The sequence below is a fragment of the Filicampus tigris genome, chromosome 11 (genome assembly GCF_054856515.1).
Source record: "Filicampus tigris isolate MCC_2025a chromosome 11, RoL_Ftig_1.0, whole genome shotgun sequence".
NCBI classification, from domain to species: Eukaryota; Metazoa; Chordata; class Actinopteri; order Syngnathiformes; family Syngnathidae; genus Filicampus; species Filicampus tigris.
Genome location: NC_141227.1, coordinates 14,820,603 through 14,848,095, shown reverse-complemented (window position 1 = coordinate 14,848,095; position 27,493 = coordinate 14,820,603). Strand labels below are relative to the sequence as shown.

The 27,493-nt window shown below is 39.8% G+C and overlaps 3 protein-coding genes across 3 annotated transcripts in view; 2 read left to right on the top strand and 1 right to left on the bottom strand.

The window, feature by feature from the left end:
• Positions 1-8,311, top strand: part of hpse2 (heparanase 2) — a 46,951-nt gene extending 38,640 nt beyond the window's left edge. The window contains exons 10-12 of the mRNA XM_086046109.1: positions 145-290; positions 3,881-4,027; positions 5,381-8,311. Coding sequence (XP_085902235.1) covers positions 145-290; positions 3,881-4,027; positions 5,381-5,543 — 456 coding nt within the window. The 3' untranslated portion in view covers positions 5,544-8,311. The remainder of the gene's footprint in view (positions 1-144; positions 291-3,880; positions 4,028-5,380) is intronic.
• A 3,398-nt stretch (positions 8,312-11,709) lies between these two features.
• Positions 11,710-23,830, top strand: hps1 (HPS1 biogenesis of lysosomal organelles complex 3 subunit 1). Its single transcript, XM_086044884.1, has 18 exons — positions 11,710-11,843; positions 12,615-12,786; positions 12,868-13,002; positions 13,866-14,008; positions 14,476-14,584; positions 15,668-15,828; positions 15,939-16,041; positions 16,539-16,617; positions 17,145-17,200; positions 17,290-17,457; positions 17,538-17,717; positions 17,956-18,032; positions 18,109-18,246; positions 18,675-18,740; positions 18,841-18,985; positions 19,255-19,368; positions 19,603-19,685; positions 19,752-23,830. Exons 2-18 carry the CDS (start codon positions 12,670-12,672, stop codon positions 19,912-19,914), a joined length of 2,037 nt encoding a protein of 678 aa, XP_085901010.1. The 5' UTR covers positions 11,710-11,843; positions 12,615-12,669; the 3' UTR covers positions 19,915-23,830.
• On the bottom strand, positions 20,018-26,374 carry st3gal7 (ST3 beta-galactoside alpha-2,3-sialyltransferase 7). The gene is given in 9 exon segments (XM_086044885.1): positions 20,018-20,772; positions 22,103-22,255; positions 23,403-23,543; positions 23,606-23,792; positions 24,049-24,389; positions 24,671-24,791; positions 25,312-25,418; positions 25,420-25,462; positions 26,319-26,374. Coding segments are annotated over 9 exon segments (1,236 nt in total). The 3' UTR covers positions 20,018-20,685.
• Positions 26,375-27,493: the final 1,119 nt, after the last annotated feature.

Sequence of the window (27,493 nt, the reverse complement as noted above, 5' to 3'; positions counted from 1 at the left end):
GGCTTTTTGCCAAAACAACAAACGTGGCCTACCGCAATCGCTCCGTCACAGTATAGTCCTCCAAATTTGACAGGCATAATTATGACTAAATGTCGAGGGACAAATCCTAAAAGTAATATATGTATGATGTATTTCCCTTTTCAGGATTACTGGTTCTCCCTGGTCTTCAAACGTCTGGTGGGGCCAAGGGTCTTAGCCGTGCGGGTTGCTGGACTGCAAAGAAAGCCGCAAACGGGGCGAGTCATACGGGACAAGCTGCGCATCTACGCCCACTGCACCAGCTACTCCAAGTACGTGCTGTGACACACACAATCAAAGCAAGGGTCGTCAGATTTACAGTCATTTGGGTCTTGAGGCCGACAACAGAGCAAGGGTCCATTTGGGAACGTTGCGGAAGATTCAGATCGAAAGCAAGTTGCTTCATGACCACTCCTGAGGCTCAGCACATCTGCGGGACCAACAAAGTCCGCAGCCGCCCTACTCAACTTCCCATAAATGAGCGGACCTCGGACACCCGCACATTCACAGTCGAGAGCCTATAAAACTTAACGGGTATCACTTATCAGGTGTGTGGGTTCTGTCCCTCCGTTGTCAAAGAGTTGCTGAAAGGTGTGCTACGCCTTTATTCCGTCTCGGATTGGCTGGAGGGATCCATTTGAGGGGGTGGGACAATAAGGTAGTCTGTGCAGGGAGGAGATAAAGCGTACCACCGTGGCCTGTTCAAGGTTATCATTTAACCCTGGCCACGGGCTGTCAGCACCAGGCTAGATTTACGGCCTTACTCCCTGTAGGGCTCGCTTACAGGCTGGAAAAATGTTCAAGCGCTACACAGGTAAGATAGTTGAGTGGTAAACAGCCCGAAGTTGCATAACCAATTTAATGATGAGATTAAGTTACATATCTGCAAGTAGTTGAAATAGTTGCTCACAGCAAGTCACCTGGTGTGTGTGGGATAACCTTTGCCAGTCAGACCTGGTCTCATATTATACACTGGTAATGCATCATAACGCTGAATGTACAGTAGTTGTTCTTGAGGGTTTTTTTTTTTTTCTCCTAAAAATGCTCCCAATGCTTTTCTTTTAATGGTGCTTAGGCTCCATGTGCTGAAGCAGTTTTGATGGCATCATTGCCTCATTTGCAAGCCCGTTGCATAAAGTGGCTTTGGCGCTTGCGAGTCAACTTGCAATAAACCAGTACCTCAAGTCGGATTGCTTATGTTCTCTCTTGACTACAGCTTATTTTTTTCTTGAAATTGTTGCTTCTTCTCTATTATTATTTGGCCAAACTCTGATGAAACAGATAATGAAAACAAGATGAACAGTCATCAGTCAACGATCTCATTGAAGCAATGAATGGCCACAGTCAGCTGTAACTACGCCAAAAAAAATAAATGTTCATTTACGCTGTCTGTACAACAGAGGACTTGAAGATGTGGAAAATTACCCTTTAACTATCATCTCACACTTGCTCACATTTAAAGACAACTTAGAGCGTTTTTAGTCATCAGCCTAGTCTCAGACATAGATATTACAAAGACTGAATTTTGTAAAAAAAAAAAAAAAAAAATTGAAATTTTGTAGGGTCACGTTTGTACAAGACAACTAGATTTTTGGGCTTTTTTTTTCCACAATGCAAATTTTTGCCATCATGCTCAATTGTGTTTTCGCCTGTGCTTCATACATGCCACTCTCGTAATTATTTGCGAAGTTTCTTGTTTTCGGTTTTGTTAGAGCTCATCTATTGGGTTTTGGTTGTGTCACGTCATCGCAAAGACTGAAAATGATGTGTGGATAATGGATGGATGGATGTTGGTTATTGTCATTTGGCCAAGACTAGAAAAATACTGATCCAAACCAGCTGAGAATACCACCTTACACTAAACGATCAAGATGACGGGAGCGCGTTGTGACTCCAGTAAAACTCTAAAACTTCCTTGCGAATTTCACTTTTTAATCGGAGTCCCTCCTTGTCCGTTCAGCCGTCCTACTTCCGCCACCACACATGCCCCCACCGACTCGCTCATCCAAACACATTCAGACACCTTCACAGCATCGCAGACTTTTAGAACTCAAACACTTTCACGTTTCGTAACATGTCGGAACAATATTGTTAGCTCAGTCTGTGAGTGTCCCAGTTCTAGTCCACGACCCGGTGGTTGAGGACCCCATGTTATAAAGCAGTGTTTTTCAAACATTTTTTGAGTCACGGCACATTTATTTCATTGAAAAAATCCCGCGGCACACCCGCAGCTGAAATTGTGAAAAAAAAAAAGCTTATTTTAACAAGATAAGTGGTATATTGTTTATATAAGCATTTTTTAACATTGAAGAATGACATTATATTAGAACGTCTTGAATAGGAATTAAATAAACACAAAGAAAAAAGTATTTTATAATGTTTCATATTGATACTTACTCAGTGTGAAACATGGGCCTGTTTGGATAAACATGCGTCACTAATCGCTGAAGATAAAAAGACAATTGGCTACTTGCTGCTGCTGCTGCCACCTGCTGGTATGGAAGAGTACTACAATGTAGTAAAGACATGATTACGCTGCCAGGTGCTAGACCGCACAGGCACACAAATGAGATAATTTCCCAAGGCACACCTGACAATATCACACTGGTGTACCGCGGCACACAGTTTGAAAAACACTGTTATAAAGTACAGAGCAAGGTAGTTCTGGCAGTGGATAACAGAAAGGGTGAAATTCCATTATCTTTTTTTGTGCCACATTGCGGTTTTAGAAAGTCTGCGAGTGGACGGTGGTTGACTACACTGTGTTTGACAGCGCATATATTCAATATGCTTAGGCAGTCAGCGGTTTCAAAAGATTAGATACTTGGCTTTCGCTGCCCTTTTAGCCCTTTTAGTGGTTAGCATGCTTTTTCATTTTTCCAGCAGTGCATCGAACATCAAACGCTAACAACACATGTTTATGTTCCCCGTGAGGAGATCTGAGAACATCATCCTCTATATGGTCTGAGAGGTCATTATCGCTCCCTCCATCTCAAAGAATTTTTACACACCGCCAGACAGTGTTCTATGATGTCTGGTTTAATTGTAGGAAATAAATGACTTACCCTGTAGCCAAACAATAATAAAAATAGATGTAGAAGTCACGATGAAATTTGAGTTGCGCAGCCATATTGGGAGAGCAAAAGCATTGACCCTGATCCTCATAGCTGACATGTGGTACTCACTAGAACTGGTGTTGTTTTTGTGGTCCAATTGAAGCCCTTATTAGATTTGATCATGTTTGTCTTATTTTTCTGTTAAAATTATTTTTCTTTGGCCAGTCTCCCTATCAGGTTGTGTCCCCAGTGCTTTGACTCAAACACTGTTTGTGTAACCCAAGACGTGTTGGTCATTACGTTCACACCGTTCATGAGACCTTTGACTTTCTGCACATTTTTCCTGTCGGGGGCCATTTGAGATTTTATGAGTAAAAATATCAAGCAACAATCAAATGTTTTTGTTATGCCGTGATTTGTTTTCCTCTGCGTGGTCAGTTGGATGAAAAGCTGTCAGCTGTCAGTTCTGCTCCCCTGCTTTGTTGCCTTGACTTTGGTTTCTTGACCTTCAAGAAGGAGTAATAGAATTGGGCACTGTGGTAATACTTAGTCTTCACTGCTCATCTTGATCAAGAACGGCTCAAGAATATTCTTCTAAATGGTCTCGCAATTGAGAATAAAGTAATGAAAGACAGCCACCTCTTTGTTGTCTTCTTAAATAAAACCGAATTTTATTATACAAGGCAAGGTCATAACTAAGCCTCTCATGTTGATGGGAACAAAGATACATGTATTGCTTTAATCTGCTGTGAATTTAGCGAGAGAAAATAAACAAAAGTGACGCCTCACTTTCTTCACTGTTCCAGCCACAATTACGTGAGAGGCTCCATCACTATCTACATCATCAATCTGCATCGCTCGCGGAAGAAAATCAAGTTGGCAGGTACGCTACGGAACAAGACAGTGCATCAATACCTGTTGCAGCCCTACGGCAATGACGGACTTAAAGCCAAGTTAGTATACGCATGCACACACACACACACACACACACACACACACATCAACAGCACGATCAAAACAATCGACGATTGGTAAGAATTTATACATTTAAAGGGACAAAACGTTTCAGCACACCAGTGTAATAATGTTCTTACAATTACTCACATATGTATTTACCTGCACTGATGGCAGTGTAATTCTTCAAAGTTAACATTTGAAAAGAGTTAAACATTTTTAAAAAAGTTAAACATTCATCCTATATTTAGAGAATATTTTGCATTGCTTCACCTGATTTGTATGCTGCCTCTTTTATTTCATAGTTTCGAATAACTGCTTTTTAGGTGTGTGGAATGTATGCTTGTTGCAGGCCATCTCAGATTTTTTTTTTTTATTAATTGCATTAATCATCTGTAGAATTCAAAGGTTAGTGTAAGTTTTTCTTTCGTCGCTCTTGCGTGTGTATGCGTGTGCATGTGTGTGCGCGCCTATGTCTGCATGTGTGCTATGTGATACTTTCGTGAGAACCTATTGGAGTCTCAGGCAGGATTTAAACAATTTTGAAGCATCTTTTAGGTGTTGGGGAAAAAAATGATGATGAGTATTTTGCTTTGACCACACTTTTATGAAGAGTTGTCTTCTGTCAGATGTCTATAAATTTGTCTAAGTAGTGGTATTTTTTTATGGTGGTCACACCCACGTGTTGCAACAAAGCTTTGGTAAATGTATCTAGTTTCTCATCTGCTTTTTTATTAAATTTTACCTTTGTGCGAACATATAGCTTTAAGTAATTTGTAGTCTATAATTACTTAAAATTATACTGTAAAATGCAATGTGTTGAAGGTATAAAGAATCATGTACTAATGTGTCGAAAAAAAATGAAACTAAATGCCGTTTTGTCTTGATAAAAGTTTTTTTTCGTTTTGTTTTTCCAGGATCAGGATATTTTTTTATTTTTTATTTATGTAGTATTTTAGTTAAATTATGACATCTTTTGGATGGATGTGTCACTTATTTTCTAATTCATCATCCAGTGCATCCCTAATTGAAAAAGAACATCACAAATAGACTTAAATATTGTATTTCCATGAAAAAAAATTGTGCAGATTAATAATAATTCATTAAATGAAACAAACTATGAGGACTTCAGTGGTTAATAATTATTTTTCATGTTTCATTGCAGTTTACCCTCTTCAGTATTATTGTCATTGTAGTACCATTGACATGCACTTAAGTGAATTTCATCGGAGAGGCAGTAGCACCCCCATGTGTACAAATGATATAATAATAAACCAAACATCAGTTTTACTTGGACTGCCTTTTGGAGTAGACTATCGAACGCACGTTATCTCTTCTCCTTCTTCTCTCAGACATGTGCAGTTGAACGGCGAGAGGCTGTCAATGCTGGACAATGAAACATTCCCGGAATTGAAGCCAAAGACGTTACGGGCAGGACGGACGATAGCCATGCCTCCCATGACCATTGGCTTCTACGTCGTCAAAAACATTAACGCATACGCCTGCCGAAGATAACCCATTGTTTGTAATTCATACTCAAAGCTCTGAACTTGACTTTCTTTCATTGTGGACTTTTCAACCATGATGTGACCTCCTTAGTCAAGGGCACATTAGAAGTTGGGAAATGTTGCAGGAGTGACCAACCTTTTGGAAACTGACAGCTACTCCAGTACTGATTAATGCGAATTGCTACCGGTTTGCGGGGCCGCCTTTATCTACTATAGGACCTGGGGCAAACCATCAAGTATTGGCCCTCACCAAGATGCTCAACTCATTGACAAACAGATCAGCACGCATATCATGCTTTTCATCAATTTTAACAAAATGAAATAGCCAACAAATCAAAAGGTTCACACACTATATAACAATCCCCTGGGGTACTGGTCTGTACTGGTTCTTTGCCAAGATGAGAGCTCCACTGAGCCCTTTTCACTTCCATCCCCAATAACTTTCCAATCGCCACAAGATTTGTTTTGCCTGGGAGCAGAGGTCCCCAACCAGTGAATCATTTCATATAGTAATAACATTGATTACAAAAACGAAACAAAAAAATTCCCAGACTGCAATGTTTCCTCAAGTAATGTGCATCCCTTTTACAGGCACGCTAATTATTCGCTGGGTGTGTGTGTCAATCCATTTAGGATAACTAAACCTCAAATAAAATCTGTTCCTTTCCCATCTGAAAAATACAGACATTTAAAGGTGAAGTCAAGCCTCCAAAATTCTTTGCAATAATATGTTCTATGCGCCTTCACTAGTTTAAACATGGCATCCTGATTAATATTGTGTTTGTTGCAATATGAGTTAAACAGGAAAATCCTCCCGTTTTTAGCCATCTCCGGGGGCGACCATTTGGTCACTTCTGTCCACTGAAAATCACAAAATCACAGCTCACCTGCTTTCTGAAGCTGAGCCATGATTGTTGTTACCTGAGCCCTGAGCAACTGTGATGTCATTTTCAGTTGACAGAAGTGACAAAAATGGCCGCCCCCAGAGATGGCTAAAAACGAGTGGATTAACTCTTATTGCACAAACGCAGTATTAATCAGAATGTTTCGACTAGTGGGCCTGCATGGAACATATTCTTGTAAAGAAAATTTGGGGGTTCGCTTCCCCTCTAAATCCATAACTGGTGAGTTTGAACTCTGTTGCTACACAGAACAGCAACACCAAAGCCACATTCGTGACATACTTTATATTGTTATATACCGCTAATTTTGTTTAACATTATTCCAAAAATTCCTGGCTTCGGTTGCCCCAGGCCCATCACCTCCGGATGCGGGGCGTCAAGCAGGGTACCCACAAATTCTACAAAATTGTGAGTTGTAATAGTGTATAGAAAACATATTCAGCGATCATTATGACAGTGGACTGAAATAATTTTGTATTGTGCACTTTATTGTCTTTTGTCATGAGTGGGAGTTGATGGCAATGTAAATAGACACCCGTTGGTCCATTGAATTATGGTTCTGTATGTAACTGGCTGCCTTACAGGTTGTGTTTCATATTTACAGAAATTCAATACGGGAATACAGAATTCATCTGTGACTCGATTAAGCTCTGCTTCCCTTGCCCAGGCCATCAAAGTGAAAAACCTTTTTGGTATGTCTGCCAAGTGAATTTGATCATCTCAGTCACAAGAATGACAAAGAAAATTCAGAACAGGTGAAACTTGTTGACAACGAGAAAGTAGCATGTGTGCATTATGTGTGTGTTTCCCGATGAAGCTACTGATGTGTGTGTTACACGGCGCTGAAAGGATATGTTTTCGTCCCACAAAACATATCAAGATTTTACTATTCTATTTTGTTTTTATTCTGACACTGTTGCTTAGCTGCAGACGTGACTGCGGAGTACAGTGGAACGTCCAAAGTTGAAATTCAACCAAATTTTCATACTTCAAAGGATGAGCAATTCATTTTAAATTTGAACTTAAAAACAAATACATTCACTTTACATGATTTCCATGATTGTTTTGAAACTACAACAATTTCAAAATCAACCAATAGAACAAAATACCTTGTGTTCAAATTTGGAGCTTTTGTTGTACCAGAATTTAACTGCAGCCATTTTTAAATTGGAGTTAAGTTGCAGACACTGAAATGAAGAAAACATTTTGAAGGTTGATTTAAACCTGGACATATCTTCACCCAATCTAACAATCTATCTTGTGCTGCTAGTTTTTACATGTTATGTACAGAGTTGTTGTCATTTTTTTACAATCCCAAATCAGGAAAAGTAGGAAAACAGTTCCATTTCTATTGGGGGCAGAAGTTTTTGTCACAAGTGAAAATGTCCGTCCACATGTACCCTCCCTACTTTTTCTGATTTGGGTTTGTGTGAATTTTATGTACATAGGAGAAAATACATGTGTTGGGCTTTACTTCGTTCACTATACACTTATTTATATGATTGCTTGGCGATGATGATACATAATATTCCAAGTCATTGGAAACATTTTTAACCAACATTAAACTAACCCCATTTTGAAATCAACAGATATTTGCTGATAATGTATATTAGCAAATATCATATATCGTCAAGTCCATGCATCATTAAGCATCCGGATTATGGGCTATGAACTCAAACAAGCTAACCACATTGTAGATGTTATTGCGAAATTCCAAAGCTGTGTATTGTATAAAATATTTGTAAAGTGGAGGTGTTCATATTGTTTGAAGAACATTATTTTATTATATGAAACGTTTGTGTTTTTTAATGCATATATTTTTTGTTAAAAAAAAGGACAAAAAGGGGTGACAATAAAATATATTTAGTGGCTATGTTTTGTTTGTTTATTTTATTATTAATAAATATCTTACTATATTCCGATGACAACAATTCTGATTTTTCGGACAATTTCTATTTATTTTGTCAACTCTTTTTGTCAGAAATTATTCTTCCTAATGGGTATTTCTAACATCTAAAATATGTTTGGGTTGACTTGGACTAGGGTTGGATTTTTTTTTATGACTGTGGTAAAAAAAAGAAAAAAAAAGATAAAGACTATCCAGCCGGGAGTTACCATGAAGTAGGCAAACTGCAGGCTTAGTGGACAATACTCAGCGTTTTAATTTCAGTGTTAGTGAGTTTTTCAGTATCTCAAAAGTCATTGCTGCTTTCCTTATAAGCAGTGGTGGTCCTAATTTCGCTGGAACTCTTTGCAAGACACCCCAGGAGCCCCCGCACCACTCTCACTTAGTGATGAAAAACGTGTGCATTTTAAGACCAATCAATCAGAGGGATAAACATAGCTCAACCAATTAGAGGTTGTAAAAAATTCGACATCTCTGAGGATTTGTGAAGGCGCAGGGAAGCGAATCTAAAGTCTTATTGGTTAAAAAAAAGAAGAGGAAAAAAACGGCTATTACATCGACGTACCCAGCAGTTGTCACTTGTGATCAAGAGGTAAAGTGTTTATACGCGTGGGTTTTAAGGTTTTTACAAGGTGCACACTTCATTTTTAACAGGCCAAGAGTGTTGACACAATGTGAGATTTAAAGCAAAGTGGTTAACACTGAAGCCAGGCGCTACACAATCGAAGGCTGCCAGTCCCATCACTGTCGACGGACTTTACTGTTTTTTTTTAAAAGCTCATGAGAAAGCACAGAATGTCCGCGCGTTAAGTACCCTGAAACGAGCTGTGCTCGCTCAAGAAAATTGTTTGGGATAATGTGTCAAAGTTGGTTTAAAGTGTAGGCAGCTGAGGGTCTACATCAGGGGTGTCAAACTCCGGTCCTCGAGGGCCGCTGTCCTGCCTGTTTTCCACCCCTCCCTGCTGCAACACACCTGTTTCAAATGATCAGCTCATCAGCAAGATCTGCAGGAGCCTGATCCTGATCCCGATCGTTTGAATCAGGTGTGTTGGACGAGGAAACCTCTAAGACATGCAGGAGGGCGGACCCCGAGGACTGGAGTTTGACACCCCTGGTCTACATGGACGTGCTCACGTCTATTTTCAAGCCACGCTTCATTTCGGCTCAACTTCAGTCATGACACCAAATTATGTTCAAGATTATCTGAAGACAAATGCGTCTCGCTTCTAATAAATTCTTCGATTTACAGTACGTTTGTTGATTGTGGTGCCTTTTCTAAAAATGGACTTCCCACTTCTGATTGGCTGAAATGACAGCATTTTGTTTACCGGTAATTTTTTTTTTTTCTTTTCAGCTTTTTATTCATTAGTAATACCAAACTTATGTAATATACACTGATGTTCTTTCTTCAATGTTTTGTTTATTTTTCAAACTAATGCTTTAAGTTTGGTAGCCCACTCCAGAAAAAAACAACACCATCACATATGACCCCCTCTTTTCTTAATGTTATTCTGCTTTTCGTGGAAATGAAATCCTCTGGCTTTTGGTTAATAATTATCTTACAATTTCTGGAAATGTAAACCAATTTTAATTTTATAATTATTGAATACGTTTTTAAGTCTGGTTGTTTGAAGAAAAACTCCACAATCATTCTCCACATACTGTATGCTTCCACTTTTCCATGACGTTCGTGTGCCTGTTCTGAAAATGGCGTTAGAGTGGCTTAAAAATGACCTTCCAAATATATTTACTGTTAGCCTATGTTTTTCATTGTGAATTTATTAAACTCCACGATGATACCACACATGCAACTTTTCCTTATCATAGTTTTTCCAGAAATAACTTTATTTTGCCTTTTGTTTGTTAAGAAAAAGGCCTTACAATTTGAGATAATACATACAAGTGTTGACGTACATTTTTCCCTTTAAGAACCTCATTGGATAGGTTTTTGTTTCTTCAGTTGTTAAGTATTGTATAAAAAGATCTAATTTGTGAAAAATTTATACTCACCAAACATCTCCATCAGGTGATCCTACTTACCATTCATGTTCTTCCTTATTTTTCATGGCTACATAAATCTGTGTTGTATCAAAATATTGAGTGCGGAATGTACGCTTGGCTGTTGGAGCGGGGCAGAGAAGTAAACATTTATGTTTCATTAACTTTGCTGGGCTTAAAACGGTCCCTGAGTGCTTCGAGCTCCACGTTTGGGCCAACGTCTAATCGGCTCCGTCAGTGTTCTGGGAATCTAGATTCTTGTTTGCACTGACTCCTGTATATACTGAGTAAACATGCTGAAATCCTCCAAGATGGCTAAGAGGGCCTTGCTTTTCTCCTGGCTGATCACAGAGTATAAACAGTTGGGGGGCCGCCCTGGACAACAGGCCCGCCTGCACCATGGAGGCACGCAAGACGGCCTGAGCATCAGGCGGAATTATTCTGACAATTGAGTCATCATTATGGGGGTCCTGACTTTGAGAATGCCCAAGAACGTTTGGTAAAAATATTTGATTTTAGGGGGGTCCTCATAACCCCTTAGAAAGTTTCATATGACACCAGTTTCAGTGATTGTCATGGAAATTGTGCCATGTAACCAGGTCAGCATTGCAAATGTGAATCTGTTCTCAATTGTTTACCTGTATCGATAAAGTCTAAATAAATACATATGCATGACGCTGAACAGGAAGTCATCCATTTTGTTTGAGAATGAGTATTGCTCAATATGCCATCTTTTGACATATTGGTGCCAAGGAACTGTTTTTGAAGTGAGGTGAGGAGCTTCACGTAGTGCGTTGGCGCCACCCAGTGACATCCGTAGGCATTTATGAATCTTTTAGAGCTATTCGAGGCAGGGCTCGGTTAAGTACGATGTTTTCAAGGCTTATGAAATGCGTGCAAAGAATCAGTTAACGCCAAGAAGTTATGCTTGGTTACCGATTTGACTTGTTTCATCTGTGACCAGATGTCATTTTGATATAAAGATATCTAGTCTATCAAATGCAAACTAAGTATGTTAAGTTAGTTAAAGAGTTTGAGAGATTTTTTTTTTTTACATCTGCTTTGCATGGCGCTGGCCAACTTGTGGCCCTCTGTAAACTGACTTTCCAGCCCTATAGTGTAATTCTAATAACTTGACGAACAAAGGAACCTCGTGCTTAAATGCTCCAAATTCCCACCAGAGAGTCAGTTCACATTCCAGAAACATCAAACCATCGCAGTCGTTGATCATGTGTTGCGCTTGAGGCCGCACATGACCACATTTGACTACACGAGTACTGACTGGGGGAAAAAAAATTCCCATTCATTTTTAATTCCGAGTGCGAGCGCGCACGGATACCGTCTGTGCTGTGGTCACATGACGCGGATGTGGTGCGGCTGAAATGCGGAAGGAATGAGTACTTTTCAAACATGTACACAAACCGGCCGAAACTTTAAAGACAAGTAAGAACAAAACTAAATGGATCTTAATATCGACATCGCAGGCACATTAAAACGCAAAGTAAGTCAAACGTCAAATGGTGCTTTTTCACTAGTGGCAAGTACGAGTGCATCAAGGAAGTTTAGCCTTTTGTGGGGGCGAGTAGTAACTAACTGTTTTTGCAGCGTGCAAATAAAAAAAACAAAAGTATGAAACTTTCCAAATATGATCTGTATTTGTGGTTTTATCATCATCATTGACGTACACAATATAGACGGTTCCTGTAGTGTGTTACATTGTTGTTAGTGGTAACAAAACGGGTATTTTATTAGGTACACCTGCAAAAAGTGCTTTCAGGAAAAATGCGTTTTTAAATATAGAAACGTGTTTATGGTTCTGTCAGAATGTTATGTACAATATGTAATTTCGAATTAAAATGTCACACTGGTGGATTGTCGTTGCATTGATATGCAACGAAAATAAATACAAAAACAGTGGCTGCTGAACAAACAAACAAAAACATTTCCATATTTTTTTTTCCATCACAAACACGGATGTATACTTTTGCACAATTTCACAAAAGTATGTTTTCTTTGTAGTAAACAAAAAAATGCACAGTTGAGATGCAGTACATTTGGTCAGCTCAATTATTAAAACACTAACAATGTTAATAGACTATTATTTCTGTTTTTCTCTCTTAATTTCCTTAGAATTTAAACTAATTCATTAATTTCCCTAATGGAGTTTTGATAAATGTGTTGTACTAAAGTATATGTTACTGTACAACTTTAAGCACTTCTCTGTCTCCCTGCCAACTTCAATACTGTGTTTTTATATTGTTGTTTTATTCAGTGATATGTATGCAGAGCTGTAGAGTGGCTGTAAAAAGAGAACGCGAGTGTTCCAAATGAAAGCCTTGCTCATCACCACTGAAAGCGCCGAAGTCCTCTTCCACTGGACTGACTCGGGGTTCCAGCACAACATCCAGCAGCAGTATGGCGCAGCCCAGGAAGAAGGCCAGAAGGTAGAGAGGAGAAGAACATGTATATTTGCCTCCTGAAATTGAATCTATAATAATTATTGTATAATATGTGATGCACTGAAGCTTCCAGCTTTTGAGGACAGCATCAGCACCTTGTTGGCTCCCATTATCATCTCCTGCAGCTCCATGGTCGACAGGCTGGGCGACAGCTACACTTGCTTCCAAACGGAGAACAACCACATCTATGTACTACACCAGGTACTCAGCTTTAAAAAAAAAAAAAATCTTAATATTTGCTTGTGATTGACATCACCAGAGAGGTATTCATTCGACAATATGTTTTCAATTACCGGTATGTTTGTAGTCTGCAGTGGAATAGAATTGCACTACATCATACTGAGAGCTGTTTGTAATATTCTGTTCAGTTTTTGTCACTCCCAGCCAGCCTAACAAGGTTGAAATTGAGCTGCCACAGAGGATGCAGTGCAGTTATACGCCTTTACAACCACAATTACATTACACATTTGAAATCATTTTACATGATACCTAAGAGACAGTGTCTCTGTGATCATGTTTTTCGCCCATGTTGTACATTGTTCATTAAATAATAGTATGACAACAAAAAGGAACTGATTTGAGCTATTAAAACTATTTTACAAATGTTTTTTTTTCTCATTGCCGAAACACTAAGATAATGCCATGTTCTTTTTTTAGCATTAAGGGGGAAAAACAATTGGGTAGTGCCAGCTTTTTGTTGGACACTAACATTAAGACAAAATACAGTGCTCTTTATTTCTTTGTATTGTATTGTATTATTTGTTGTACAACTAGTATATGTTTGACAAAAAAAAAAATCCCATTTTATTCTATTAAAGTTTCTAAATTCCCATGGAAAAGTGTCCCATTTGAACTGATACTGACTAAAATAATTATCTTAGAAATCTGAAAAAGCCTTTTTTTTTTTTTTTATTTCTGAACTGGCTGCCACTAGATTTTACAAACATTTTCTCGTATTTGGGATAATTTGATACGTACGATTCTAAATCTTATAAGGGACGATACTTGGAAAAGGATAGCATCTATTTGGTAATGTGATAACACTGATATGCGTTCACCTTCAGTTTGACGAGTGTCTCTACATCGCCGTGAACGGAGACGGTGAGGAGGAGGAGGATGATCTGAGGAGGAAGATCTACGTGACCAAGAAGATGATTGAGGTGCTCTTTGGCATGGTCACCCTCAGCGGTAACCTGATCAGAAGAGAGTAAGACATTTTACTCCATCACACAGTCATGCGTTGTTTTTTTTTATTTTTATTTTTTATTTATTCATACAATATTACAAATCTGGCAACTGAAGAGGCAAGGCAAATTAGTAAAAGAATGAAGATTGACATTTAAACATCTCAACAAAAGATATAGAGACACTTAAAAGTAAAGAAATAAAAAGTAGCTTTCTAATATTACTAAAAGTCTGTACAGTGAAATGTATTTGAAAATGCTTAAACATGGGGGGATGGCTATAGTTTTCTATAGATAGATAGTTTAATCTAAAATAAAAGCAGGTGTATGTATACTTTTTCTATCCGCTGCAAATCCAGCTGCATTCAGTCCTGTTTACAGGAGAGCGGCACCCTTAGCACCCCTCCATTGGCTAGCTATCACTGGTCCAACTGCATGTGTTCCACGACATACTGAATTTGTGTGTTTTTGTTGTTCTGTTGCTGTCCAGGCTGCGTCCTCAAGACACAGAGCAAAGGGCTCGTCTTTGGAAACATCTCCAGAGCCTGCTGGACACCTACAATCACCTCAGGGAGAATGACCAGAGCTTCTTAGTGGAGGTGGAGTCTGCCAGAAAAAGTTGTTTGCATACATACTTTCTAGTTATGACAAAACTAAATGTGTATAGTAATTATAATAATCATAATCCTAATATGATCATGAAAATCCCAGTTACTTCCCAGTAATTTTCGCGAATTCCCGTGCCTGTCCCACTCAATATTTTCAAAATTGCTGAACTAAACGTCCTGTGAAAAGATTCCAAAAATGTATTCATTAGTTGTTTTCTTTTAAATTTAGTAGATTACATTGTGCAGGGGTGTCTATTGAAGTGTCCAGTTTGTATCTAAACTCAATTGTTAATTGGTAAAGGCAGAATTTTTGTTTTGTTTTAATTTGAATGGCATGTTGTTGTATTTTTTAATTGGTCACTTAGCTCAGCCAGTGAAGTCATTTTATGATTCATGTCTTTCTGACAGCAATATTCTTAAACGATACCGTTATAAAATGATACATCAAACTCACAGTACAGGGCACAGATACACAGAGGGCACAATACATTTTGGCCATATTTTTGTAGATAATTTATTTTTCAAAATGATTAACCACAAGATGGCAGTATGTGAATGCCTTGCATTTTGCCTTTTGAACGCAAACTGCAAATCCAATCAAAGTAGATTAGATTAGATCAGTGATTCTCAAGCACGTGCTGTGGCATCCTAGTGTGCCATGAGCGATCATCATCAGGAGTGATGCAGGAAATTATTCAATTTCACTTCATCGGTCAGAAAACGATTTACTGTTACAAAGAGCTATCTGTGTCAATGACGTATAGTGACAGGCATAAGAATTAAATGTTCATCCATTTGCTGGCCGAAGGTTCAGTAACACCGTTTACCCACTAGTTACCACTCATACAACAAAATAAGTCATGGCTTCCTGTGAGTATGTTAGATTTGTGTCCAATTCAACACTGGGTAAGTACATTTGTGAGTAAATTGAGGCAATATCAATATTTTTGTTTGGTGTTGTACCTTGAGCTTTTCCTCATGTAAAATAAGTGCCTTGTCGCAGTAAAGGTTGGGAAACACTGCGTCCACTGATGAGTGGTGCTGTTCGCCAACATGTGTGTTTTACCCTGTCAGGCGGTGGAGAGGCTGATCCACCCCACGCTGTGCGAGCAGTGTATCGAGTTCCTGGAGCGCCGTTTAGTTCAGCAGCTCAACAGCAGCGTTGAGAGGGCGGGAGAGGAGGTGCAACATTCTTTCATCTTGGTGCACACCAAACTACTGGCCTTCTACTCCAGGTGCTGCACTCTTGCTTCCCCACCTCAACTTCACATCTTCACTATCTTCACTGATAGACCGGAAGGACTTTATGTCAACATTCTCACTTTAGCCTTGAATGTATCTGCAGCCGCAGTGCGAGCACACTCGCCACCTCAGACCTCTTGGCCCTCATCATCATGGCCCAAAACATGTATCCTAGCAACATGGACCAAGATGACCACGCCTCCGAGGTACTGTGATGGCGCTGATGGTCCCAAAAATGCATACTTGGTACATTTTGCCTTTAGCCTGTAGCTGAAGTTACCTTAGGAGGTTGGAAAATAAAGTACATCTTTTTTTAAGGAATTTTTCTCAAACTGCCGTGCCACCCCTGAAGCTGTGTCACACCCCAACAGGACAGCCATGCTACACACTTTTTTTTCCATGTCATTTTTAACCACATATATATGTATAAAAAAATTTTTTTCATTATTTCAGGATTAAGTATTTTTCAAATACTTATTATTTAATTTATTTAATTACTTTGTTTTAAAAAAAATATTTTTTTTAATCATCACTTTAACTTTTAAGTTTAGTTTTCTGTCAGTTTAAATTATTATTATTATTGTTATCCTTCTTCTTCTTATTATTATTATTATTAGTAGTAGTAGTAATAATAGTAATATTTTTATTATTATTGAAACGATTACTATCAAACATTAATGTTCTTTATCTCTTTCATGTGAAGGATGTTGATAGTACAAGCGGCTCAGGCCCAGAGAGCTTTTACACACCTCAGCCTTCCCCTACCGATTCCAGCAGTTCAGGTGAGTTTGGGGATATTTGTTGTTGTTGTTTATATTTTTAAATTGACCAATACTTGTTTTAATATGTTTTTTTTGTTTTTTTTTAAACAATCAGCAGGAGTAGTTGAAATGACTGAACATTTGTTTTAATCTTTCTTTCTTTTTTCTTGATATGGCAATGCTTGCGATTTAACAGAGTAGTACAATGGAGAAATAAAATCAACATAAACTGCACTATAAATCTTTCACGAATTTTCATTCTGCGATTACAAAATTTGGTTTGTGTATAATAAAATCAAAACAACATAAAATTCATCTACCTTATGACAAGGCAGTAAATGTGATTTCTCCCAGCCAAACAACAATAATTATAGTGGAAAATATATATTTAAGTAAAAAAAAAACAAAAAAACTCGATGTTGTCTATGTTGAAAACTGGATGTATAAATTATAATTTGTGCCCAGTTCCCTTATTGTAGTCAAGAGTGCTTAAGTGAATGTGTGTAATGTGCCAAATAATTTTAACATAAAACTTTATGTCCCGCCAGAAAATCAAGCTAAAGAGGACGCAACGGTGTTTGAGTTTGTGGATCCAGACATTCACGTGTGTCTTCATATTTCTTATCCTTTATAGTCGTATGTGTCACATTGCAACATGTAGTAGTTTACAATACAAATGTGTGCGCTATTCAGATGGCAGAAGACAGCCTGCACACTTTGGACGTCCCTCCCCCTGACCCGTCCACGCCACGCAGGGTCTTTCTCGAAGTGTCCCACAAGGAGGGGCTGTACCCCATGATGCCTCACTCCATGTACTGTCTGCCACTGTGGCCCGGCATAACACTGGTGCTGCTCACGAAGGTTTGTACTCATGCACATCTCCCTTCCGTATGCGTTTGACTTTGAACCCACACAATCGCTGTTCTACTGAAACCAATCAGATTCCCACCAGTGCAGTGGCGGCGTCCGTCTACATGTTCCTGGAGGCCTTTGCCAAGCTGGAGAAGCGATTGAGTGAAGGCCAGGAAGGGTCGTCTGCTACCCGAAGTCAATCAACAATACACGACATCAGAAGCAAACTGGACAAGTTCATCAAAGCTCTGGGGCCCAGTGACATTCAAGTATGTACTTTTGCATCGTTATACATATTATACAGGCATAAATAAATATGAAATAGCATTATGTAATACAGACACATTTGTACAATAAGTGTAGTAAGTGCAATGTAGAATAGCTTTTAATGTATGTTGAAAATACACAATATTCATATAATATAGCCTATTTTATGTTTTATTTTATACAAACTTGATTATTTTTCATCATTATTAATGACCAATTAAACTCACCTTTTCAATCCAGTCTGCACAGTTACAAAATGTCTGGAGCGAGTTCAAGAACCGAGCCTTTTCCCGAGGTGGACCTGGCTTCAACAGAGAGTGAGAGTCTTTACACACTCTCAATATTTGCATTTCAGCGTCTGGTCTTGTCAGTATTGCCGTGTATTTCTTGCAGTCTCATCCCGTGGTGTAAGAACATGAAGACCCAGCTGTGTAGCATTTACCGCCAGTGCTTCCTGACTGACTCCGGACCGGCCGACGGTCCTCGGAAACTCTCGCCCGCTCTGCAGGAGCGAGCCCTGGCCATGCTGCAGTGCGTATCAGTCAGTGCGATATTTCAAAGAACAGCCGGAAAGATTTAGTCATTTAAGTCCAAGGCAAACCCAGTGTAAGATTTGGAATATTATTGTTTTCCTCAGCAAAAAAAAAAAAAAAAAAAAAAAGAGAAAATTCTCCTATTTCTTGAGCCAGATAACCTCCTTAAAAATCTTTTAAGGATCAAATAAGTGAGTCATCATAACACTTTTGACTGTGAGTAATCATTATTCACTATAGGTTACCATTTCAATTGCTTTAATATTCACATGTTCATGTTGAAAAGCATTATTCGTCACTGTCCTTGGCCTACATTGACAGCAGTGCTACTGCTACTGGCAAGAGAGCTTCTGTGTAAGAGAAATCTCCTATAATCCACATATGCACCTCTTCTGTCTTCCCCCTCACTTCCTTGGCGTCTCCCAGGGAAAAGCTGATAGACTGGAAGGACTTCTTGCTTGTGAAAAGCAAGAGAAACATTACCATGGTGTCATATCCTGTCATGGAAACGAGCCTGATACTATTGATTTCTCCTTGAGTTTAGTAATATCTCTCTAAGTGCCTATACTGTCCTTGACCTACTTCATCTCACGTACCTGGAGGACTTCCCAGGCCTCATCCACTTCATCTGCGTGGATCGATCCACGGGCCAGATGATAGCGCCTTCCCTCAATGTCACTGAGCGCACAACATCGGAGCTGGGCAAAGGGCCAGTGGCTCAGTTGATCAAAAACAAGGTGAGACGCACGTCTCACTCAAATGCTGTGTTCAACTGCGGACGGTTGAAGCTGTATCCTGGCAACGGCGTCACTAGTAATCCTCCTCATCGTTGGGGATTTATTGGCTCTATTCAGTGCTCATAATCAATTGTCATCACGCAGTATATACTCACCAGACGGTATAACGGCACAATACACTTATCAATAAAAACTGAGTGTTCACAGCTTTTGTACATACTGGATCTCACTCACTACACTACTGTAAGTGTATCTATATTGCATTCAAGGTTTGGAGGCTGGTGAGCACAACGCGGCGCTACCTCCAAAAGGGTTACTCCACTGTCACGCTTCGAGACGGCGACTTCTACTTCTGTTACTTCCTCTGGTTTGAAAATGAAACCGTAAGTTTGTTGGTTTTGTAAACGATTTTATCCTGGATCTACTGTGTGAACATCATTTCTGATAGATTATTAAAATAAACTATTTAACATACACAGTTAAACTTTTCTTACCACACATGCTAATGACGTAGCTCATCTCTCCGTTTTAAACATCAGATGTGACACATGAGCCCAAAACTTGAGCCCTTCCTTGAAGCTTTCTCATACTGTGTGCTGGTATATTAAACCCATCAGGGCTACAAGTTGGAGGCAGTGGAAATGCCCGTCCTACCCGATGACTCCGCCCCCATCGGGACTCTTGCCTGGGACTACTACAGGTGAGATAACCTCAGCGGAACTGTTAAAAAAAAAAAAAAAATTAAACGCACACTGTGTGTTCTCAGGAAGCTGCTGCGCTACTACAGTAAGAGTCACCAGGGCGAGGTGGTGAAGTGCTACGAGCTGCTCACGGTGCACCTAGGCGTCATCCCCACTGACATCGTCCTGCAGCACTGCAGACAGTTAGCCAGCAAGCTGTGGGAGCCCTCGCGGAACCCCCTCCTCTAGACAGCTAAGACCACGTACCGCGCGTACTGTATGAAGAGCGCTTCTTTTTATGAGTCTGCTTTTATTTCACCGCTTTTTCTGCAAGCAACCGATTACTAAAATGAATAATTTGACCATGGTTTATTTTTACTGTTAAGGATGAAACATGCAATACCTAACCCTTTGCTAACACAATGCAAAACACCATAGACGAGCTAATGAAGCTAGCTAGATGTTGTGCGTGTACTACTGTATGTTTGTATGTACTCTAATGCCTCCTGGTGGCCAAGTCATACATTCCAGAATGAGCAGCACATTGAATGACCTACCAAGAGTTAAATTCTTGACATTCTATTTAATTGTGTTATTACTGTAGGACTTAATGAAGTGCTGTTTGTCTTATTAAAAAAATTGTTACCGGTAATAAAAATGTTGTTGATGTTTTTTGGGGTGTGGGAACAAATGAACGGCCCTATGACCACATACAGTAAAATGCACAGTATAATCTCGGTATTGTTCAAGACACGTGCGCGACAATGATACCACTTCCTGTCAAGACAAGCCATTACTGTAAAGTCTGAGCTTGTCTTCTAACCTTTCAGAGTTGAATCCGCCAAGTTCTCTGTCAGACCCCGAGGATGTTGTGCGTTAAAGGTCAGTCCTCGCCGCTTCAGAGCAGCTGTGTGGCCACAGTAATGTAGGACATCATGATCATCATAGGCTCACGGCGGGAAGAAGAGGGAGGAGGGAACGTGTTGAGTTCATGTTAGTGTCAGCGTCTGCGCGTCCGCTTCAGAGCGCTCCCGTGAGGTCGCTGACGGCGCCAGCTGCCACCAGCTCCCTCAGAAAGAGCTTCTCAGAGCTGACGTCATGAACCACCTGCAGGTATGACAACACACAAAGTAGAGCACCCACCTCCTTCAAGGCCAAGCAATGGATCAGCATACAGTTGTACCAAGCGCCTGCATGTGCCTGGATTGGCGCTATATGCAGTGCTCATTGTAAACTTGAGGAAAATGTGCAAAGAGCGAACAAAAAATTGCAACGTTTTATGAAATCATATGGGAAATTGTGAAGATTGTTTTTCTTTTAATATTTCTTGGTTTCACACCAAAATGTTGTAGGTTGATGGTAAACTATCCCAAAAATATATTAATATTGAAAGAAAAAATCTTGGACATGAACCAAATTTCAACAAGTTGATAAGAAAAAATACTGAACATAAAATTGCTTTTAGGGAATGTATCTTGGTGTCTGCATTAAAATCGTGAATGTTGATGAGAAGATAGAAAAGAAAACATCCCGGATATGAACCAAAATGCTATAAGTTGATGGGAAAGTGCTTATTAAAAAAAATAAGTCAGCTAAATCCTGGAACCACACCAAATTGTATTTTTTTCTAAATAAAATTGCAAAAAAAACAAAAAAACAAATGCACACTGAAATTTACATTTGTTAAATTCCTGGCTGCACCAAACAATGTTAAAAAGTATGGAAGTAGGTGAAAAGTACATGTAAATAAATGAATAAATAAAATCAATAAAAAATGGTTGTGAAAACCATTAAAATGTTTACAATGCCAAGAAAATTAAATCTAGGATCCACAGCACAATTTAATGAGCAAAGGGGGGAAAGTCGGCAAAATTCGTGCCCATGTAGTATTTTTTGAAAATAATTCATCAATCCAAATTGTGCAAGTATAAAGAAGGTGTAAACAAAATTTTGGGCGATTACCCCCACAAATTTAATGTGATTACATTTAAATGATTAAAAAAAAATGTTTTCTGATAAAAAGTTGGCAAAAATGACTTACAAACGTACTCTAAAAAAGGATGGAGCCACCAAAATTCTTAAAAGTTGAAAAAATGTATAAAAAAAACCACACACAAAATTCATTGCTGTGTACCAAATCCCCATAAAAAAAGAAGGTTGCACCCGATTTGAAAGTGATAAGAAAAATGTTGAAAAAAAAAACTTGGATCCGCAACAAAATATAATGGTTTCTTTCTTGGACATTCCAAAGTTTAGTGAACATGCTGACGTTTTAGCATCATCCCAGAAGCCCAAAAAATAGCAGCAAAAATGCCACCAAGTTTTGTATGAACCAATTAAGTGCTCTTTGCCTTTTCCTACCAAACTGTAGCAAAAACGACTTCCTTGGTGGAGGTACTAACTGCATGTGATGTACAAAGGAGCAAGGTAGACTTACCTGAGCCTTCATGGCGGCCATGCGAATGGTCTCGTAGTAGTGAAGAGGAGAGTGAGGACGCTGCATGTTGTAACCGAAGCCTGCAAGGCTCACGTGGTCACACAGCTGCAGAGCCATCACCACTGCGCCAGCCCCCAGCGTGGGCACCATTGACTTCAACACAACACATACTCGCTGTGACCACATGAGTAACGTTTTCTACGACTAATTTGCAAGTTGTCAAAATAGCTAAGCCATGATGGGACATTATGATTTCCTCGGAATGTTGTAAAAGTGATCATTTGCATGCCAACGCTGTCAGGAAGAAACCACCTGTGTCCACATTTGGTCAGTTTTCGTAACTCTGTACTATTTTTGCAGATTATTGACCAATCAAAAGTGTTGAAAATGGCTCGCTCTCTTTGTTATTATTAATGGCTCAACAATGGCCTTTTTTTTTTCACTTTTCTGAAAAGTGATGGTTTTGCAAATGTGAGGAAGATCATTGTGAGGAATCAAGAATGTCCTCAGCGTCTTCTCAAAGATTAGTATGACTAATTAATTATAATAGCATAATTATATGTAATTTAAGCAGATTTGTTATTTATTTCATGTCTAATCAAACTGGTATCCCTTCGTATCGTTCAAATAGGGGCTGAACCGATTAGTCACAAGTCGACTTTACTACTCCGCATAAACGTTAAAGCTTGGAGTCAGCTAATTGCTTATGACATATTTGTTGGCATCTCGTCTTCCATTTGGTCAATTTACAGGGGACTTTCAACTTGCCCGGCTGTTGCTGTGTCTTAATACCACCATTGACTCAATAAAAACACAAATGAGACACACACATTTTATGAGCCTGACTATGATGTCCCATCTTACAATTTGCTAAGCTTTGGAACACAAGATGAGACCAGCCATACTACCACCAATTAAAACATACTACAGTACGTCATTCAGCATAACGGTAAGTTATAACATGTTTTTTTTTTTTTTTTTTTAAATTCTTTTATTTAGCGGTCGGTTGAATTATATCTTTACATGAAAATTCTTAACTTTCTCCACAATATCACCTCAATTTTGTCAGTGTGTCAAAAAAATATGTGTTTTATAGTTATTGCTGGAATTAAAGTGTTGTGAAGTGTATTTAAGCATCATACTTGTAAAAATTAAGTTGTTCATGCTAACGGTATTTAATGAAGTGTATTGCTCCTATGGTACTGAGCAGCCAGGCCCTTATGTCAAATGAATTCTATATTATATCACTCTTTGAGACTTAAGCAGCATTGGACTGAAATGCCACATACAGTCTACTCACATTTCCTAGTTTTTGTGAATATTTCTGCAGTACTTCTCCAGTCTTGCGAATAATCTCTGGATGGAGGATCCGGAAATTCTCTGCTCTCAAGGGAATATCATCCACCACCTCCTTCCAGAACCACAACTTGGACCAGAAACCCTGTGAAACGCATGAGGTGAAGGCTGTGAGTGATGATTTAATTTGATTGAGTACGGACCTACCAGAGGTTGTTTAGTGATGACAGAGGTAAGCCAGTCCAGGTCAAGACTCTTGAAAACCACAAGAGCAACAATGGAGGTCTTGTTGTAATCGTCGGCGGAGCTGGGTGCTCCCTCTGGATACATCAAGCGGATGGTCGTTCGAGAACCAGCGTCTCTCTCATAGCCAAGCACCGGAGCATTGTTCATCCTGAATAAATGACAACAAACAACATGAGCATCGTTGAAAAACAGACGTGTATTATGTGGGCTCCCTCTAGTGGTATGCGAAAGAATCACTAGATACAGTTCAGTTGTATTTAACTTTGAAGTTCAATACATTAGTGTCTTTAAGATGTATTTTTTTGTATTATTTTTACGATGGTGGTGATCAGTTTAATATCCCATGGAAATAAATGGCCAAACTATACTCTTCTTTTTCCTGTGTGCTTGAGTTGCCAACACACCTGATGATGACATCATACTGATCTATATGCGATCCAAGAGTGCTCCCGTGGAGGACCCCTCCGCTGCCCACCACCACGCATCTTCTGCAGCCACCGTCTCGCTGCAAGGACTGAGGCAGACCGGCCTGAGGCAGAGACGCCAGAGCCCGGGCCAGATGCTCTCGGCTTCCGCGGAGACCCAGAGGAGGGGGCGTGTCCCAAGAGGCGGCGCTGCCTTCTCGCCGCAGGAACACCGGGATGTCCGTCAGGGCCGAGGAACATGGCAGCTGCTTCAGGCGCTCCACGCACCAGCGACGATGACACCGGCCTGACAGCAGCCAGGCCGAATGGTTCAGCACCTCCTGAGGAAGAGAGTGGAATGTCACATTGGGAATGGGTGGCTGTGTGTGCGTTTGTGTTTGTCTGTGTGTCCCTCTCTGCATGAATGTGTGTGTGTTTTGTGCATGTGTGTCACATTGCATATGTGTGTGTGTCCGTGTCTTATTGTGTCTATGTGTGTTTGTTTCGCCCTCCGTGTGTGTCTCTGCATGTGCCACGTGCGTGCGTGTGTGAGTGAATGTGTACGTATATCGCTTTGTGTAAGTGTGTGTGATTGCGTGTGTGCGCGTGTGTAGCTACACACCTCCCGTTTGGAATACTGATTATCGGTAATATCAAATTTATGCAGGGGGAAATATGCTGGAATCAGAATAGCAGAGTAGCATCCAGCCAGAAGCAGCACACTGAGGACGGCATTCTCTGTCCTGGGTGACAACGCCACATTATTAGCTTAGAATATACAAAAATACAAAAATGCACACTCACTTGACACCACATTAGGTACACCATCGCAAATACCATTAAAATAAGTTCACCTGTACAAAGGTAATGTCACAAATGACATATGAAAGTCACAATATGTTTATGTCTGACAGTGGTTTTAGTCTGCAATGGGGCAACACTGCACTTCATTACACTGAGAGGGACAAAATTCACTGAAAAGGTACAATTTGTAAAAAAAAAAGAAATTACAATTAGATTTTCTTTAAGTTTAACAGTGTGATAATGCATTTCATTACATTTTTACATTTGTTGTATTGGATGTCATTAGACCATGATAGAACTGTTTCCTAACAGGCTCTGTTTCAGTTTTGAAGTCCTTTAAGAACCGATACTAAATTGACAACAATGATGGAAAAAAAAAAACGTATGACCCAACGGTTTAAGGTTTCCCGCCCGTGCATTAAACTGAAACAGATTTAAAAATAAATAAATAATAATTACCGGCTGATGAAAAAGTCTCTGCATGGCATTGCTTCTTCTTTGTGTGCTACAGGCGTCGTCACTTCAATCTCTGCGGCCTCAGGCAGCAGTGGATAAATATCCTGGGGATCTTCTACACTCAAGTGATTGAGAGTCACCATAGTAATGACACCTCCAACACACACAAGTCAAGTAATTTTACTTTTGAAACTTAACCAAAATACAGTACAATAGTGTCATCATCATCATCATTCTCTTCCGCTTAGCCAAGGACATTTGACAGGGGCAGCATCTTAAGCAGGGAAGACCAAACTACCCTCTCCCTAGCCACTTCGTCCAGCTCCTCCTGGGGGATACCGAGGCGTTCCCAAGCCAGCCGGGAGACATAGTCTCTCCAGCATGTCCTGAGTCGTCCTCAAGGCCTCCTCCTAGTGGCACATGCTCGGAACACCTCACCAGGCAGGTGTCCGGGTGATTCTAACAAGATGCCCGAGCCACCTCATTTAGATACTGTCAATGCGGCAGAGCAGTGGCTTGACTCTGAGCCCCTCCAGGATGACCGAGCTTCTCACCTTATCTCTAAGGGAGAGCCCGGACACCCTGTAGAGGAAACTCAATTCGACCACTCGTATCCGGAATCTTATTCATTTGGTCACAATCCACAGCTAGTGACCATAGTTGACAGTAGGAGCGTAGATCGACCGGTAAATCAGGAGCTTCGCCTTCAGGCTCAACTCCCTCTTCACCACGACGAACCAATAAAGAGTCTGCATTACTGTAGACGCTGCACCGATCCGACTGTCGATCTCCCCAAGACACATGAACTCCTCCACTTGGGGCAGGATCTCATCCTCAGCCCCAGACCACTTTGCCCCTATGATCATTGGGACACACAAACCCCTCTAGCACGGGACAGTGACAGCTCATGGAGGGTGTTTTTTGGGTCATTGCTGCTGAATTCGAATCAACAAGGTTAAATGTCATTTACTTTAGAGGCAAATTAAAATTGACGAAAATGAGCGAAATACCTGTTGGCCAATCCTGTAAGGGTCTTGGCGTCCCTCCTACATGGTTGAAGCTTCATGTCCAGTGTGGTTAAAATGGCTGCAGCCGCTTTCTACCTCACCCCTTTGACAAACACTGGTTATATATTAACTAGAGGCTTGGACAATGTGTCAGCCCAAGTCTGCTTACGTCATTCAGACCCATCCCTCCTAACCTTAATGTGACAATGTTCACCAGCTGGCGTTGTATCGAACAAACGAAAGAGCATTTTTTTCAATGGAACACACCTTCAGCACAGGGCTAAGGCCAGCTACAAGTGTACGTATGCTGGTGTGGCACACGCTCATCAGACTGGGAGGCCAAAATATACGAAACAGCAGTTTAATTCATCGCAACTTCACACTCTGAATTCAAGATGTATTTATAAATTCATACAGCTCATAAATGAGGTTTTTGTAAAAGCTGTGTTAACATGTACTTTCGGAATGAGTGTCAATGTGATCCGGCTACATGTTTAACATAATAATAATGATGATAATAATAATATTAATAATAATAATGATGATGATAATTATTGTTACTTTTGTTATTATGACAACATTAACAAGAATGAGCACACCCACAACATAATTGCTAACCGTTCACTCAATCTTTAGTGCAGCCTTGGAATCACGCACACGCACAGAGAGAGAGAGAGAGAGAGTTCTCCATAGTAAGCATTCATTTAATTTTTAATGTATTTATTAGTACTTTATTTACTTTTATGTATTCATTTTATTGTATACATTTATTTTGTATTTTACCAAACTTACTGTTCTATTGGTTATTTGTACTGTTCTGCATTCTTACACTCTCTAACAGCTTGTATCCAGACTGTCAATTTAAGCCCTCATTAGTTTGATTATTTTAAAAACTAATGTACAAAATCATGTCTCCCTAAAAGATGCCCACTATTAAATATGACATGCAGTACGGCTGATTCACTGCGGAACGCATATAGTCACCACAATGCTCACAAGGCTATTTTTAGTAGTACTTTCCCATTAATTTGTTCTCCCTCATCTCTTATGTGCGGCCATATTTGCGTCTCTCCGCAGGCGCTATCCGACGCCGGACCAGACTCAATGAGAGGATCCCACAGAATTGAGGAGAAACCAGCCTCTGTGGAACTGCATGTGGTGAGCGTCTGTACTAAAGC

Coding starts and splice junctions, on each gene's coding strand:
- hps1 (XM_086044884.1), top strand. CDS start 12,670: ATGAAAGCCTTGCTCATCACCACTGAAAGCGCCGAAGTCCTCTTCCAC. Junction 17,458..17,537: donor CACTGGTGCTGCTCACGAAG/GTTTGTACTCAT, acceptor GAAACCAATCAG/ATTCCCACCAGTGCAGTGGC. Junction 17,718..17,955: donor TGGGGCCCAGTGACATTCAA/GTATGTACTTTT, acceptor TTTTCAATCCAG/TCTGCACAGTTACAAAATGT.